Below are 15579 nucleotides of genomic sequence, written 5' to 3' on the forward strand. Positions count from 1 at the left end.
GTACAAATGTCCTTTGTGTGAAATGCCTTTTAGTAAAAAATGTATTTGAAAAAATAGTCAATGAGTGAAAATCTGAATAATAATGAAAGTTGAAAATTAAAAAATAACAAAAGTTTAGTTTAAACATTTACACATTATTTTTATTCTGATTTAACTTAAACTTACACCAGGTGTCATTTATTATATTAAAATTTAAGAATAAATGAAACTAAAAATTGTACCATGGTGCAATATTTAAAAATGTTTCTTACTCTGACTGGAGGCCACAACATGTTTAAACTATTAAGTGAAGAGTTACACGTCACATACAGTTAAACAGGTCATTATAGTTTTATGTTACTGTATAAATTAAAAATGTCAGTAGAAAACAAAATAAATACTCTAAAGTATTTTCCTGAATATTTTTATTTAACAAAAATAATATTTACAAATATTTCTACAAACTTAAGCAACAACTAATGGTAATAAGCATTTTAACAATATTGTGAATTTTAAATACTTAAAACTACTATAAGTCTCAGATACTTTGTACATAATTATACAAATCTATACATAAACTACAATGTACATACAAAAATATCCCTGCTGTACAACTTCAACTGTACATTACATTTGCATAGAATTAAATTAAATAAATACTGGAAAAAAATTTCTACAGTACAGGAAATAAAACTGAGTAAGAAAAACAGTGGTTTTTAATCTAATTTTAAACTATGCAGTAGGTGTTGATCATCTGCCGTGACATCTCGATGTTCCCGCTGGCCTGATAGATGAGTGACAGGTTGAAGGCGATCTCCCGTGTCAGATCCACCTGGTCATCAGGGATACCCTGGAGGTGGCATAGGCAAGAAAAACGTTATGAAGAAATATCAGTGTCCATTCAGCAGCATCCAAAGGAGAGAGAAGGAAGAAAAAAGGTTTAAATTCAAAAGGTACAGGTAAGTACAACTCTCTGTGGTGGAACAACATGTACCATAAAGTTCTGCATGTACAACTCCACTATTTTATTGATCTACCATATAAAACAGAGAACCGGACAAGTCGTTTTCCAGAGTGCATCACTTTCAAAAGGGTGCACTGCCTGCTGCATTTTTAGACACCAGAGTAACACAAAGTAAAGTTAAATGTTACTTCTTGTTCTTCTTGAGTTCTTCTTGTCTGTTCATTATATTGGAGATACATTATATATACTTAGAATACCTCCAGTTTCTTAGCGGGAAGCCCCAGGGCCTTGTGGTAGTAATGAATGGCCAAATGTGTGAGGCCCATCTGATGGAGCGCTCTGCCCAGGTTATAAAAGCTCTCCTGACACTCTCCACGCAGCTCCAGGTATCGCCACAGAAAGGAAAAACCCTGAAAACACACATCTTGTTACAAGTTTGACAGAGTGAGGTATGACTTTAATGACAAACTGAAGAAACACTACCTGAATCACGAGGACGTGTCGCTTGGTTACGTACTTCTGAGAAGCCATGTGGAAGAAGGTGAGACCCACAAACAGGCTGTACAGTGGGTCGTCTGAGTGACTCTGGAAGGCCTGAATGTATTGGACTGAGAAAACATCACTTCATATTAACAAATGAAGCTCCTTATTATATCCAAACCTTGTAGTTTAACAGAACACCCTAAATGTAACTAGCACTTGAGATACTTGCTACCAGTCTCCTTCCTGACCAGTCCTTTCTCACCACAGATGATTATTTTAGACCATGTCTTAAGCTGCGTTCACACCAAGTGTACGAGAGTGTGTGTGTTTGTACCCAAAGCATGTTTGAAGCTTCCTGAGACCATAGCGTTGTGCCCACATAGGACACACAGGGCATGGTTGTTTGGGTGTTTGATCAGCATACGTAGACAGAATCGATGATGACGTTGGTGCTGAGACCTCATTGTCAGCTGGAGAAGGCAGGACAAAAGAATCTCAGATTCAAGAACATAAGACAGAGAGTGCTATATTTTTTTGGGGTGAGAGAAAGTGACCCACCTGGTTGAAAATGTTCCACAACTGAGGCACATCCACATTTTCAATCAGCATTAACCTGCAGAGAACAGTTTTATTTACATTTCAAACAACTTTAAAAGCATGAATGAATACATTTTTACAACATTGTTACTTCCTTTTAAAGAAATGACAACTATAGTGCCTAAATTAGACACCTTCTCAACCATTCAATAATGGGTCTCATCATGTGGTGTGGTGAGGCTAAGCCAACTCAGCTTGACCTCCTCACAGACAACAGAGTGCAGCACCATGTTTCCACCATGAGGGCCACTGTTTCACACATCAAAAGACCCTCTTTGGAGAGAAAAGAAGACGTGTGTTTTTATTAAATGATGGTTATATTCTGAAAAAAGTGAGGAAGCCTGGCTTCACTTGGCTGCTGCAAGAAAACGCCACATAAAAGTAATAAGAATAAACAGTATTTCGCCATCTCCAATCTGTGTTAGTCCGAAATTGAAATCAAATTAAAAATCAGTGCATATTTTCACACTCATGGCACAAGTAACATTTAATCAAAAATTAAACTTGCAATAGCTTAGAGTCCCCAGCAGGGGTGTTTCTTGCCCTGGACACCTGGCAGCATTGACCCACCTGATGTAGTTGTAGGCTTTGTAGTAGTTGCGGTCCAGGATGGTGGCAGACAGGCCGAAAAACTCCAGCTCCTTTCTCTTGGGCTTGTTGTCATAAAAGGAATAGAACTCCATGGCAGATTCCACCAGCAGGTTAGTCTCCTTGTAGCGCTGCACCTCACTCAGGGTCAGCATACAGCTGACCAGCAGCTGCCACCAATCCTCTTTGGACAGAACATTGGTTTTGCCTAAGCCAAGAGATGGAAGGACGAGAAGAAGGTGAGAATAATTTTAAGTTATTTATTAGGTTCCTACATCATATTTTTCTATTTTAACTTGTTGAAGTGTAAGAAATGTTTTCTATTTTATACTGTGTTGCTACTACATACTTTTGGGATTTTTCAGCAGTCTAAATTCAAATAAACACATGTTTCTTTTGGTTTGCCATTTAGTGATTTATACAATCTGCAGTTTTACTACAAAAAGCGAGTTGACATCATCCACTTTACAGAACACAATACAGAACTGCTGAAAATACCACACCCACCAGTATTGTCCAGATATGCGGCGACATGGTCATCAATTTCCGGCACAGTGTCACTGGCTTGTACCAACCTCAGGTGAGTTTCACCTGAGATGATGACAGAACGAACACACACTTTTGCCCGCTGCATAGCCACCTATCAATCAACCAAAGTCAATGGTTAGATGGTTAGTCAGATTACAGTTAAAACAAGAAACATTTAGTCAGATGGTGTCCGGCTGATTGAGGCTTAAAATAAGGTTCCCGTTCTTTATTTTCAATTTGAGGGCCAGATAGCGTCTTTTCTAAAGTAGCAGGATCCTTATTTCATTGAGTGAGTGTGTGTGTTACCTTCAGCAGCATGGAGAGCATTGTTATCATAGCATCCAGGTAGTCCTGTGTTTGGCCCTGAGTCTTCAGCAGCGTTGACCGATGAAGAAGGAGCTTCAGTTCCTACAAACACAGCATCAGTATAGATTGAGTGACACATTCAAACACACACACACACAGATAGGCCTGGTACCATAATCAATAAGTCCAATAATCACAGGATAAATGAAAATGAGCTAAACATTTTTGCCAGCCTTGATAACTTTGCAAGTGCATGTGTGTTTGTTTTCTCCTCTCCAAACACGACAGGAGGGATCACTCTGTGCATCGGCCTCAGCACCTGGGCCATCCATATGAGTAACAGACGCATGGAGTGAACCCTCTTGTCAGTCAACCACTCTGTGTGGGGGGAGGCAGGGCAGCTACACTGACCTAGTTTTCCCAGTGGGGGGAAAAAAAACTGCACCTCCAGATGAAGAGCTTTTGTCCCAACAAACAACACTCACTGTGGCGTTTGTCAACAAAGCAAATACAAACGGAATGGAATAAAATGTGCCATTCTCAGAAAGTGTGGTGTGCTACATTGTAAAAGATATATATATATATATATATATATATATACACACATATATATATATAGTTGAGAAATATAGGTTTGTTGCATTTGTGTACTTTGTTATTATTATTATATCAGTTTTACATTAGTGGTTAATTTGACGATAATATTTATCTGCAATAATTTGTGGGATAATATATCGTCCAGCAGAATGTGTTATGGTCACAGGCCTACAGACAGACACAACCAGAGAAGAGTGCTCAGTGCCTTCTGTGCAGCCGACGAGTCCTGTGAGAGCGTTTCACTGTCATACATGGACTCCAGGGCCTTGAGAGCTCGATCAGGTCGACCCAGCTGCTGCTGTATGGTGGCCAACGTGAGCCGGGCCTCTAGGTGCTGCGGGGCCATCTTCACCACGTTGATATAACTTTCTGCTGCCGCCTCTACGTGGCCCAGTGCCTTCAGACATTCTGTAAGGACGGGGAAAACGATGGCATTAATGACAACTTGAAAGCATTCTTCATGTACAAAGGAAGGAGTGGCAGTACCACAGTGTTGGCCTCACCTGCGTGTCGGAGCCAAACCACTGCCAGATTGTACTTTTCTGATATGACCAGCGCAGACATCAGAGGCAGAGCAGACATGTACTCGCCCTCTTCCAGGAAGGCCTCACCTACGTCCAGGTACAGGTCACCAATGTCCTCTGCACTCTGCTCCATCAGTGATGACACCAGGTTCTATAACAGAGTTGACACAAAGTGCTTCAAGGTCAAAGCAGCTGTTGTTGTCATTTAAGGAAGCTACATTACTTTATTAATATGTATATGTAGTACCTCCACAGGTGTGTAGGAGTGGAGATGTATGAGACAAACTATCAGTTTGGCCTTTAGGTCCACTGGTACAGAGTCTGGAACTTGGATACTTTTAACTTCACCTGGACAGACAGACAAACACAGCAGGAAACGTTTTATATTCATAGATATTTATTCCACTCCAATACTGACTTCAACTCTGAGGCATTTACTTTTAACAGTTTCTGTGTTTTGAACAAAGTAATAATAAACTTTTGGCTCAATCTGAATCTGCAACTTAGCCTTTGACAAACTCACTGTTCTCCTCTTCAGTCGTAGAGCCTCCCGCGTTCTCCTGCTGCTCCTGTGTCATATCCTCTTTAACAGAAACCTCCTGTGACTGTGCATCCCTGACCACAGTAACACCTGCAAACTGGATCAAGACCTAGAAAACAAAAGAACACTTGTACAACTCATGGAACAATAACAACATTTTCGTTACAGCAATATCAGGACATGAACTGCAGCAGAGCTGGTTACACAATGATAATTGTTTTGTTAATTTAATTTTTTTTACATCATTGAGGCTATTTTTCTGCTCACTATAAGTCATTCTTATATCTGTCAATATATTAAATACGGTTTTAGGATCTGGAGGCTATTTGAATTTGAATTTTGTCTACTTAGACTGAATTTAGGTAAATAAGTCTTCAGGCTGATGTTAGATGAAGACGTCCTGTTGGATGAGACTTTTGGCCTTGAACTATCAGGTTCTAAAGGTGATTGACATTTTAAAAATGCTTTATACCTTCATAGCTTTGCTGTACTGATGACTAGAGATGTAAAGTTCAGCCGCCATGTTGATAAAATCATCGCTGACCAGCGTGGGGTGTCGTGCCAGAGCTTCCTCGATCACACTCAGAGCTGAGGCCATGTCATTACTTTCATAATAGCTCCTAAATGGGAAACACACAAATAAAAAAACTCATATATAACGTAACAAAAGGCCTCAGAATAAACATCTAAGAATATGAATGGGGGTTTAGGGAACTGTAGTTCAGTATGAGACATGTACAAGGCCACGAGACAGAGGTTAGTGTGCTGTCCGAGTGACAGATGGGTTCAAAGCAAGGGTGAGGGTAGCATCAGGCATCAGCTCTGAGCCCCTTTTTGTTTGCTATGTTGATGGACAGGTTGACAGATGAGGTCAGACAGGAGGCTCCATGGACCATGATGTCTGCATGGCTGTAATTTGTGGTGAAAGAGGAATGTAGAGTAGATGTAGGAAAAACCTGTAGAGGTGGAGTTTGGCCTTGGCGCAAAGCAGAATGAAAGTCACTAGGTTTGTCTTTTTTGTCGCTTGGCTAAATAAGCTGATGAAAATCACACTTACTTGGCCATGTCCTTGGACAGTTGCATGAAGTGTTCTCCATCCTCCTGTGGCAGCAGGGACAGGATCCTGCGGTAGCCGTCCATGCACTGCTTGTGGTCTCCAACTCGCATTTGGAGGCTGGAGCGTTCCCACAGGTAGCGCACGTTAGTTGGGTCATACTTAATGGCTGCAAGGAAGAAAAAAAAAAAAACAATAAAAAGCTTTTCCCATGTCATCATTTGCTTTCAACTGCTTTCCACTTTAGGTTGGAGAGAAAATAATGTACAAATATGTCATGAGAACCTTTGGAGTAGCAGACAATGGCCTGGCGGATGTTGTCCTGCTCCAGCGACAGCTCTGCCAGTCTGATCCACTCATCACAGTCAGAGGGATTGAGGTGAGCAGCGATCAAGCTGAACTGCAGAGCTTTGTCCATGTGGCCGTCATCCTCATAGATCATGGCCAACGTGGAGAAAGGCTCGTAGGCCAGTGGAGCTGCAGAAAGAGTTTTTCTTTTTTAGTTAATCCTTCAATATCATGTCTTGCTTCATTAGATCATCTTGGCAACATACCCTGTCTAATGATCTCCATACACATCACAATGGCGTCGTCTTTGTCTCCTCTGGCGTAGCGGATGTTGGCTTCTCCCATCAGGCCTCGGAGCGCTCGAGGCAGCTTACTGCGATGGCGCCGCTCCTTCATGATCTTCTTGCTTTTCCTGTTGAGCTCCATCTCCAGTGCGAAGATGTCACCAACTGTTGGGTCTTCTACCTCCTTCTCTGTCTGCTTCCCCGTACCTGCTTTTTTTTTACTCTTTTTCTCCGTCGGGCCCTTCTTCACCATTTCCTCCTCCTCCTCCTCCATCTTGTAATCCTCATCATCTTTATCATCAACGTAACTCAAGCTGTCCTCTTCTTCATCGTCATCTTCATCGTCATCATCTTCGTCCTCCTCTTCCTCTCCAGAAGAGACGGTTTGTGAGGTTTCTCCCAGCATGGAGTCAAACACCAGTTGGACACTTGGACTTACGCCCTCTTCTGTAATCACACAAACGCAAAATAAATAAAAATCACTCGGTCAATAAAGTGAACTTGATGAATATATTCAGATATTAATAAGTTGTTCCAACTACCCTTGCCTTCACATCAGTGGCAGCAAACTGGACAAAGTCAGATTACTTTTTATATAGTCATGTGATGAATTAACCAACGACACCAAACAGTCGCTGTAAGTCTTTATTTTCCTCTGTGGTTAATAACAAGATCACCAAATAAAAAAACAACACTTTGAAGACTTAAAACTGGAACAGCCTAACTCTGCTACTGAGAGGATATCTATTTAAATTCAATTACATTCATATGTAAATGTACCTTGTGTCCTTGCTGAGACGTGTGCTGAGGTAGAAGGCTGAGCATCATCATCATAATCTTTCACATCTACAGCAGAGAGCGCAGACTCCTGAAAAGAAAAGAAAAAAAACACACACGCAACATTTTAATTCATTTGAATTCAGGATGAAATCTTTAATTTTTCTTTCTTTCAGACAAATTTAGCTTTTTTATGGTTTGACTTTTAACCTTTGTTTTGCCTGGTTTTAAAGTATTTATTTAAGTATTTTGTATTTATTTAGTATTTTACATTTAATAGAGTTCTTCTGCTAAAGTATTTGAAGCCTTTAGCTATTGCAGCAGTTACCTAGTTATTTTTAGTAGTTTTAGGTAGGTTTGCTTAAGTTTCCTTATTTCTAGGACCACTTTTTACTTTTTAATTAAGGGGTAATTGTTTCGCAATATGCAGACCGTTGTTATCATTTAACCAGCTATTCCTGGCTTCAAGTTTGGACACAACTTTCTACGTTTAGTATCCAAACAGTTAAATTAAAAATATACGTGACACGACTTACATTAATCTGTTTTAAACTCGGTGACTGGCATAAAATAACTGTTTAACAGACGTTTTTCATTTGCTTCTGTATCGAACAAGAGACATAAAAACAACAACCCCCCCCCCCTCCCCCCCAAAAAAAAACAAAAACGGGAATACCTTTACACCGTCAAATGCTCATTATGGGTAAACCTTTATTATTTGGTAGATAATTAAAGCTAACGATTACCACATTAGCTCCAGTTGGTAATAGCACAAACACAAAGACTTCTAAGAAAAACATTTAACGACTTTTACCTTTGCTTTTCTCTCATCCCGTCTTCTGTCAAACTCTTCAAATGTAATGCGACCCTCCAAGTAGTCGATGAGCTCCGCGCTGAACCCCGACATGGTCCTCTGAAGCTCCACAGACCGTTACAGCGACAACACATGGGGTGAGATGTAAAGCAATCAAAACAAGCAACTTCCGCCTTTACGTCAACAGCGTACACTTCCGAGTTGGAATAGCCAATAACGTTTTGTTACCGACATCTAGTGGTGAACTAGTAGAACAACACAACAGGGGGTTGGCCCGTGTTACTGCATGTTTTGCAATAGAGAAAAAACAAAGAGGGCATGAATTGTTTACTTCAGTCCCCCCTAATATATATAACATATATATAACATATATATTATTAGTTTTCTTTATTTTTTTATAAAGAATGCATTCTTAATTCTTCTTAGAATCCAAAATAAACAGCAATGTGGCAGGGAATACAAAAATTAAATGTATTATATGTACAATTATGGTGTAGATTATTGTCAACCTTTGGAAAGGTAACATATATGCTGCATTTGTTAACAAAATCACATGGATACAGTATTGTTAAAATTATTAAATAAAGAAATATTAAGAAATGACCAAAGCAGCTGCTGACATATGTAATGTCTGTTCATTACATAGAGTAAACTGTCTATTTTAACATTGGAGTTGTAGTGGTTTTCAGCCAAAGTTACTGTACCTGCAACAGTAATTAACCATGAGAACACAAAAACAGAAAGCTGAGTCATATCAACATAACTGCGTGCTTTATTGATATACAGTAAAGCATTTTATAATACAGTAGTAAGGCATATATTTGGTGGAGTCTGATATGTTGTGAAGTACTGATGTGTTTTTCCAAAAGATGATGCCACGTTGAACCAAATGTTAGAACTGAAAACACACACACAAAAAAAGATTGAACAAACAAATATGAATTCAGTGTCTAGACCAACAACCAAAACCTCCCGTTTCCTGCTGTATGAATGTGATATCACCTCTGTTAAAGAAGATTGAACTTCTCTGAGCCACACACGCTGTCACAACACCTCACACAGCACAAAAAGCTAATGTTTCATCAACAGAACATAGCACTTTAAAACAAGTAGGATAAATGCATTCTCCACACAGAAAACATATCTAGTAAATTCCAAAATGGCCAGTAGTGCACGTTTTATTTATACATTTGATTAGTGTTAAATGTTACTTGTTTTGAATTACCATGGTTCAGACTGGAGAGTCCTGCACTGCTGAAAAAACATTACAGTCCATCAAACATGTTGATCACAAGATCCTGGAAAACTAAAGAAATCTTTGAAGGACTTTTTAAAAAAGTTTTTTTAAGCATCAAATTTGAATGAAACTGTTATTCAAACACAGCTTGATTACAGCTGCTGTTAAGAAAACTTTAATGGAACCCATCAGTACTAATTAAACAATGAAGTACTTGAGATTTCACATTATTTTACTGTGCCATTTTAACTGTAGGACAATCAATCAGTTATTGATAATGTTAGAAGATTCCCAGGCTGACCAGTGGTTCTCAGAAGCACGAATATAGATCTTCTAAAAGAAAAAAAAGCAGTAACAATTCCTCTGTGACGATATAATAAAGAACCACTTTAGGTTCTGACCAAACGTCTCTGTTTTACAGTGTACAGTGAGCAGGACGTCTGACACGACAGTCAGACACTGATCGGTTCCAGGAGACCGCAGGGTCAAGTACAGTAGTGAAGCGGCCACCTACATCAGAATAGGAAAATGAACACGAGGTAGAGCTTCTGTCACGTTCTTACAAGTGTTTGATTTCAAATTCTAATGCAAAACAATATCAGACTCGACTAACTGATTGAAGAAGCTGTCCACTCATACAGATGACAAAGTGTACTGTATGCACGATCAGTGACTCAAGACTTTCTTCTTCTTCTGTGTTGTACCTGAAACTGTCTAGAAGCCTTTTCTACGATGTAGATGCAGTTTTTAAAAAGTCAAAGAAGTTAAGATTTATTCCTAAAATCAGTTTGGACAACAATGACAATGAGTCCCAAATGAATTGATTTTGAACCTTTATAACTTAAGCCATCCAACAGCGGAGAACAGTAGACTCTTGACCAATTCCTGGATAAAATTTGGCATAGGTAAGTTAGGTGACAAGCTATTTTGAATAATTAATAAAAAGAACATGATTTTAGAAATCTTTTAGGAAAGTTTTAATTTGAAGACAATTTAACTTAATTCTCCTCATTTAAGTGTTTTTTTAGTTTGCCAACTTATAGACTTATAGCCAGTTTCAGTTACTCTGATTGTGTCAGGTTTAAGGAGGGAACTCTTCACCCTGTTTTGGCTATTCTTTGCCATTGTGACTAATTTTATTTTAAGCCATTTTTACACTCACTTTAGAGCAGGGAATAATAAAAAAAATAATTTCCCTAAAGGACAAAATCCAAAGTGAGATGGAGTTGTTGAACAGGCAGTAGTGACCTCAACATGTGCTCATGCACACAGTACACTGAGCTGAAATGACTGAGCTGAAATGAGACGGAAAACTCTTGAGAAGCTCAGACTGAGAAAAAGGGAGGAGGACAGATAAATGAAAACTTCAACATGAGGTGTAGAAGCTAAAGAAAAACAAACTGGGATTCAGGGCTGAGATCAAGACACACACACACACACACACACACAATCGTACATAAACACACCCACACACACAGTCTCATTTACTGAAGTCTGTAATACCATGACCTTCGTGTACACTGTTATTGAAGCACCCTTATGATTACAATCATACAAACGTCTGTGTTTCACCCAATTTTAAAAAGAGAGCCCTCCCCCCACCCCTCCCTCCCTCCAACTCTGTTTATTTTATACAGTTGCATAGAAGTTTAAAAACCTGCCTCTGTCAATATAATAAAACGACCTCAGGACATTTTTTAAGAAACTACTGAACTCTACAAGTTATATATATATATTTTTTCCTTTTAAGTCATTGTTGGAACCGCAATGCTTCACAAAAATAGACATTAAGTATTTTCTCTGTAAACTATGTTTTATCAATCCAGTTGTTTTGACTAGAAAAAAGCATGCTGTAGGGTAAAGAAGAAAGGTGGGAGGGAGGGAGGGGACCATGTCAGATGGTCGAAAGGTCAGAAGGGCAGGGCCTCGTGCTGTTCGGCGCTCTGCTCATCTGTCATCACGCTAACCAGTGACTCCATGGCACGGCCCAGATCATCAGCCATGTGGAAGAGACTGCCGATACTAGGACCTGCACAGAGACAGAGACACAATGAACTCAGTAAAAGTTGATGATTTTCTTGCCTTGATAATACAAATATATCTAAGAGCTGGTCACACAAACAAACAAACAAACAAACAAAAGGTGTCTCAAAATCTGCCATTTCATGAATACTAAAAGTCGACGATGCAGCTGGTGATTTACGTGTAGGGCAGAAGATGCCAGCTGGATGACGCACGCTAAGCTACCTAGAAAATCTACCACAGAAAAAGAACAACTCCAAAACCTTCCCCAAAAAGTAGCAAAAAATGACAAGCCATGTTCTATGAACATGTGCTCAGACATTCATAGGGTTCCTCAACAGAGCTGTAACATTAAGGTCAGGAACCCACATGTGGGTCAACAGGAATGTCTAGTTCATCAACTAAATATTAATAATATATATATATTTAATTATGATTAAAACACGACACACTTGGTGCACTAATCTGGATTGGCATAGAAACATGGTCATCATTTCATTAGACCAAAACAATCAATGAATAAACAATGAATTAATCATAATATTAGTATTATGTTGTATAATAATAGCAAGAGTGTTTTTTATTACATTTGCTAATATGTGTAGCTTCTCAAACCCTACTTTTTAGGACAAAAACTGTGTTGGTGTATAACTCTAAACACCAAGAACCGACCTTAAGGCCAGAATCAACTGTGGTGCAACAGGAGGGTGGAGAGAAAAAGGCAGAAAAGGGAGGTGAGACACTCACCTGTTAGGGGTGTCCCCTTCTCAGTCCTGGACCAGGGAGAAAAGGAGAGGACAGGGCAGAGGAGAGGAAGGAAAAACAGGAAGGAAAGAAGAAGGGTTGAAATGAAAGAACCACCAACGTCTGAGACACAGATTGATCAAAGTTCCCGTGTTGTCATGTTCTGTTTGTTCTCTTTCCTACCCTGGCTGTGTGGGAAGGAGTTGTTGAGCTGTTCCATCACTTCTTCCAGCCCTGAGGGATCTTGGGAAGGGCTGGAGAGTTCATCGTCACCTGAAAGAGGAAGGAGCCAGGATTGAACCTTTTTCCATGCTACTTTCTGTGCTTGAGTGTGTGTGTGTGTGTGTGTGTGTGTGTGTCAGTGTTACCCATTGTGTCAGTGGTCTGGCTGGCAGCCACACGGAGAAGAGGGAAGGAGGAGTCTGAACGCTGAGATGAAGTGGACGGAGAGGACAGAGCGGTGCCGTTCACCTTGGAGTCCGTCTGACACACACACATAAACACACACACCGTTCAATAACAAAGAGACCAGCAGCCATTACAGGCCACCAAGAAGACACATCCAGCTGCTCACTGTCCTGTATTTCCTGTATATATATATATATGTATATAGCCCTGCATTAAAGTTATTCTGGAAAATTCTGTAAATCTTTATTCCACCTTTTGGCATCATGTGTCAAGTTTGTTTACAGTAAATAAACATGTTACTCTTTCTAACATGAGTACTAGTACTGTGTTCATACCCTACACTGAGGCCCTAGCCCACTGGTTCCAAAACTTTTTTGGCTTGTGACCCCATTTTGAAGAAAAATAATAACAGTAGAATTATAATTTTTTTATTATTTTAGTTTTTTTTTTATCAAGTGCTAGACATACAGGGCGCCCCATCTGGGGTCACTATCCCAAGGTTGAAAACCACTACCCTAACTTTTCGCTTTTGTGAAAATGGCAATTCAGTACGCTGACTACCCATGTTTCCCCTATAGTTACTCTTGGCTCTTTTTACTTTTTAATATGTAGCTATGTAGCCATTATTCAGTAATTCAGTTATATCTTGTTACTTCGTGTCTAAATCTCTTAGTTAACCTTCCTCCAAGTTTTTGTTGCTATCTCTGTCCTAGCCGTATGTAATGGTTTGGCTATTTTCTAGTTTTCTGTAAAAGGTAAGGTTATTTTTGCTGTTTTCTCCCAGTGTTGGTCAATTATTAGGTGTGACTTTAGCTAAATCTAATTACCCTCTAGTCGTGCTCCCTCGCTATTACATGACACGTCATTGCAGCCTTAAGGTGTTTCCCACACACATTCCACCTGTTTGACATGGAGTTGATCAGTATGTAGATTCTGTACCTGCTCCAGCAGCTGCCTCAGCCTGTGCAGCTGCGACTCCAACTGTTTGTTGTGATCTTCCAGGATCTGCATTCTGGCCTCCAGACGACCTTTGTGCTGTCGCAGCAGTTTGGCTTCAGCTATGAGTTCAGCGTCGCGTGCACTCTGCGGAGACACCGGGAGCATTTCTGGTGGGGACGGCAGTGGAGACAGGCCTTTCCTGTCATGGGCCTTCTTCAGACGATCATACTCAGCCTGCAGCTTCCTGCAGCAGAGGCAACAGACACATCAGGTCACCAGATGAACACTCAAACGCAAAACTGTATTTGAACTTGTTTTTCTGTAGCATTTTTACTCATTCAAAGATGCAACATCAATTTTACAGAAACATCAATGTTGTTAAAAGAAATTTAAAAAAAGTTTCCCCCTACCCTGTAATAATAAACTGAAATGGTCAAAACATACAGCAGCTTAATGCATTCACTGACCTGTTCTCCTGCTCCAGGTCAGTGAGAACTCTCTCCAGCTCTCCCTTCTCCTCTGACTCCATGGAGATGAGAATCTGGGCCGGGCTGCGGGGCTGGCTGAGAGGAGAGCCTTGGTTCAGAGACTGGCAGTAGTGCTGGATCAACATGTGCTCGTCATCGCTGCAGACACGCACGCACAAACGCAAACCCACCGGTGATTAATGCATATGCCAACAACACAAATAGGAAGAAAATGAAAATCAGCGAGTGACTGACAGGAAAAAAGTAGAGTCTGAGCAGGAAGTGCTACATCTGACATCACTTTTTAACTATTAAATGAAGACTTTGAACTATGTTAGACCCCACTTGTGTTTTCATAATCCTGTTTGGCTAATGTGCTCCCTAAGGCAATATTTACCCCTACTTTTAGCCAACTTTTCAGTATGCATGGCCTAGCTCCAGTAATCTTTCAGCTAATGCTGAATGATTGGGCTATTTCAAAAATCAGTCCAATCAAATCTGTATCAGATTATTTGATTATTGCCATAGCTATTTTGAGACAACAGCTAAAACGTGGCTATTTCTGGCAGACGCCTGTTTTTTGTTGTTTGCTTGTTCTTCGGCAACACTTTTACATTTCAAGGCAAACATCTACAATAGCAGTAAATACAAGGCTTTAGTTTTGTAGCAATGCTGTCAAATAGCCATGCTATCCATGATTAAAAGCTACTTTTACAACTATAAAAAGTAAACAGATTAACAAACAAGTATTTTTTGCAGTATAGACTAATTATAAGTATAGGCCTATCAACTGTTGAGTTAGTAACTCTTCACATAATATCCCCAATCATACTGTACAATTATGAGCACTTGAGAAATTAGCATGGTATGATATAAATTAAATGTGTACAGTTTATTGACAGTGACCTCACAGGTGTGTTAGAGTTTAGTCCCTAAATTCACTTATTTGAAGGTAAAATGGTTCCTGTTTCCTACCTTCCTCACACATGGTGTTAAAAGCCAGACAAAACTAAAAATGAGGAAAGTAGGAAAACAAAGAGGAGATATCAGAAAGAAGAAACAAAAATAAATTAGTCAAAAGATGAAAAAAAGAAGTTGGTCCAAATTGGAAGCCAATTTTTTTTTACAAAAATCTCAAAATGACAGAAAGGTTTTTAAAATCCCGTTGCCTGTCACTACATATAAAATACACCAGTTTCAGTGGCAACACTGCCCCTGGAACAAAAGTTAAAAGTTGGTGAGTGTTTAAAGTGAGCATGTTTTCACTCAGTGTGTCCCAGACAGGTTTAGACCAGATCAGTGGAAAGAAAAGTGTCTGAACACTCTGTGAAGTCACAGTTTTTCAGATGTTAGGTGAAAATACAAAGGCAATGAAACCCAGAGATGAGCTCAGATCAAGAGGAAAATGACACACAAGTGGACATATCATCTCAACCAG

The 15579-nt window shown here is 39.6% G+C and overlaps 2 protein-coding genes across 2 annotated transcripts in view; both read right to left on the reverse strand.

Moving 5' to 3' along the window:
* Positions 1–377: 377 nt before the first annotated feature.
* gtf3c3 (general transcription factor IIIC, polypeptide 3) lies at positions 378–8509 on the reverse strand. Its single transcript, XM_008324874.3, has 18 exons — positions 8325–8509; positions 7514–7601; positions 6716–7180; positions 6447–6638; positions 6165–6330; positions 5580–5727; positions 5090–5216; positions 4814–4914; positions 4546–4717; positions 4248–4450; positions 3446–3547; positions 3119–3251; positions 2594–2819; positions 1985–2039; positions 1761–1896; positions 1427–1551; positions 1201–1353; positions 378–829 (listed from the first exon to the last, which is right to left on the reverse strand). The coding sequence occupies exons 1-18, from the start codon at positions 8415–8417 to the stop codon at positions 707–709; spliced, it is 2808 nt and encodes a 935-aa protein (XP_008323096.1). The 5' UTR covers positions 8418–8509; the 3' UTR covers positions 378–706.
* Positions 8510–11173: 2664 nt separating this feature from the next.
* Positions 11174–15579, reverse strand: part of LOC103389473 (dystrophin) — a 159323-nt gene continuing 154917 nt past the window's right edge. Inside the window, 5 exon segments of the mRNA XM_025062208.1 lie at positions 11174–11590; positions 12511–12600; positions 12696–12810; positions 13675–13918; positions 14142–14300. Of these exon segments, the coding sequence (XP_024917976.1) occupies positions 11472–11590; positions 12511–12600; positions 12696–12810; positions 13675–13918; positions 14142–14300 (727 nt within the window). The 3' untranslated portion in view covers positions 11174–11471.

This window comes from Cynoglossus semilaevis, chromosome 14, assembly GCF_000523025.1.
Source record: "Cynoglossus semilaevis isolate Cse_v1.0 chromosome 14, Cse_v1.0, whole genome shotgun sequence".
NCBI classification, from domain to species: domain Eukaryota; kingdom Metazoa; phylum Chordata; class Actinopteri; order Pleuronectiformes; family Cynoglossidae; genus Cynoglossus; species Cynoglossus semilaevis.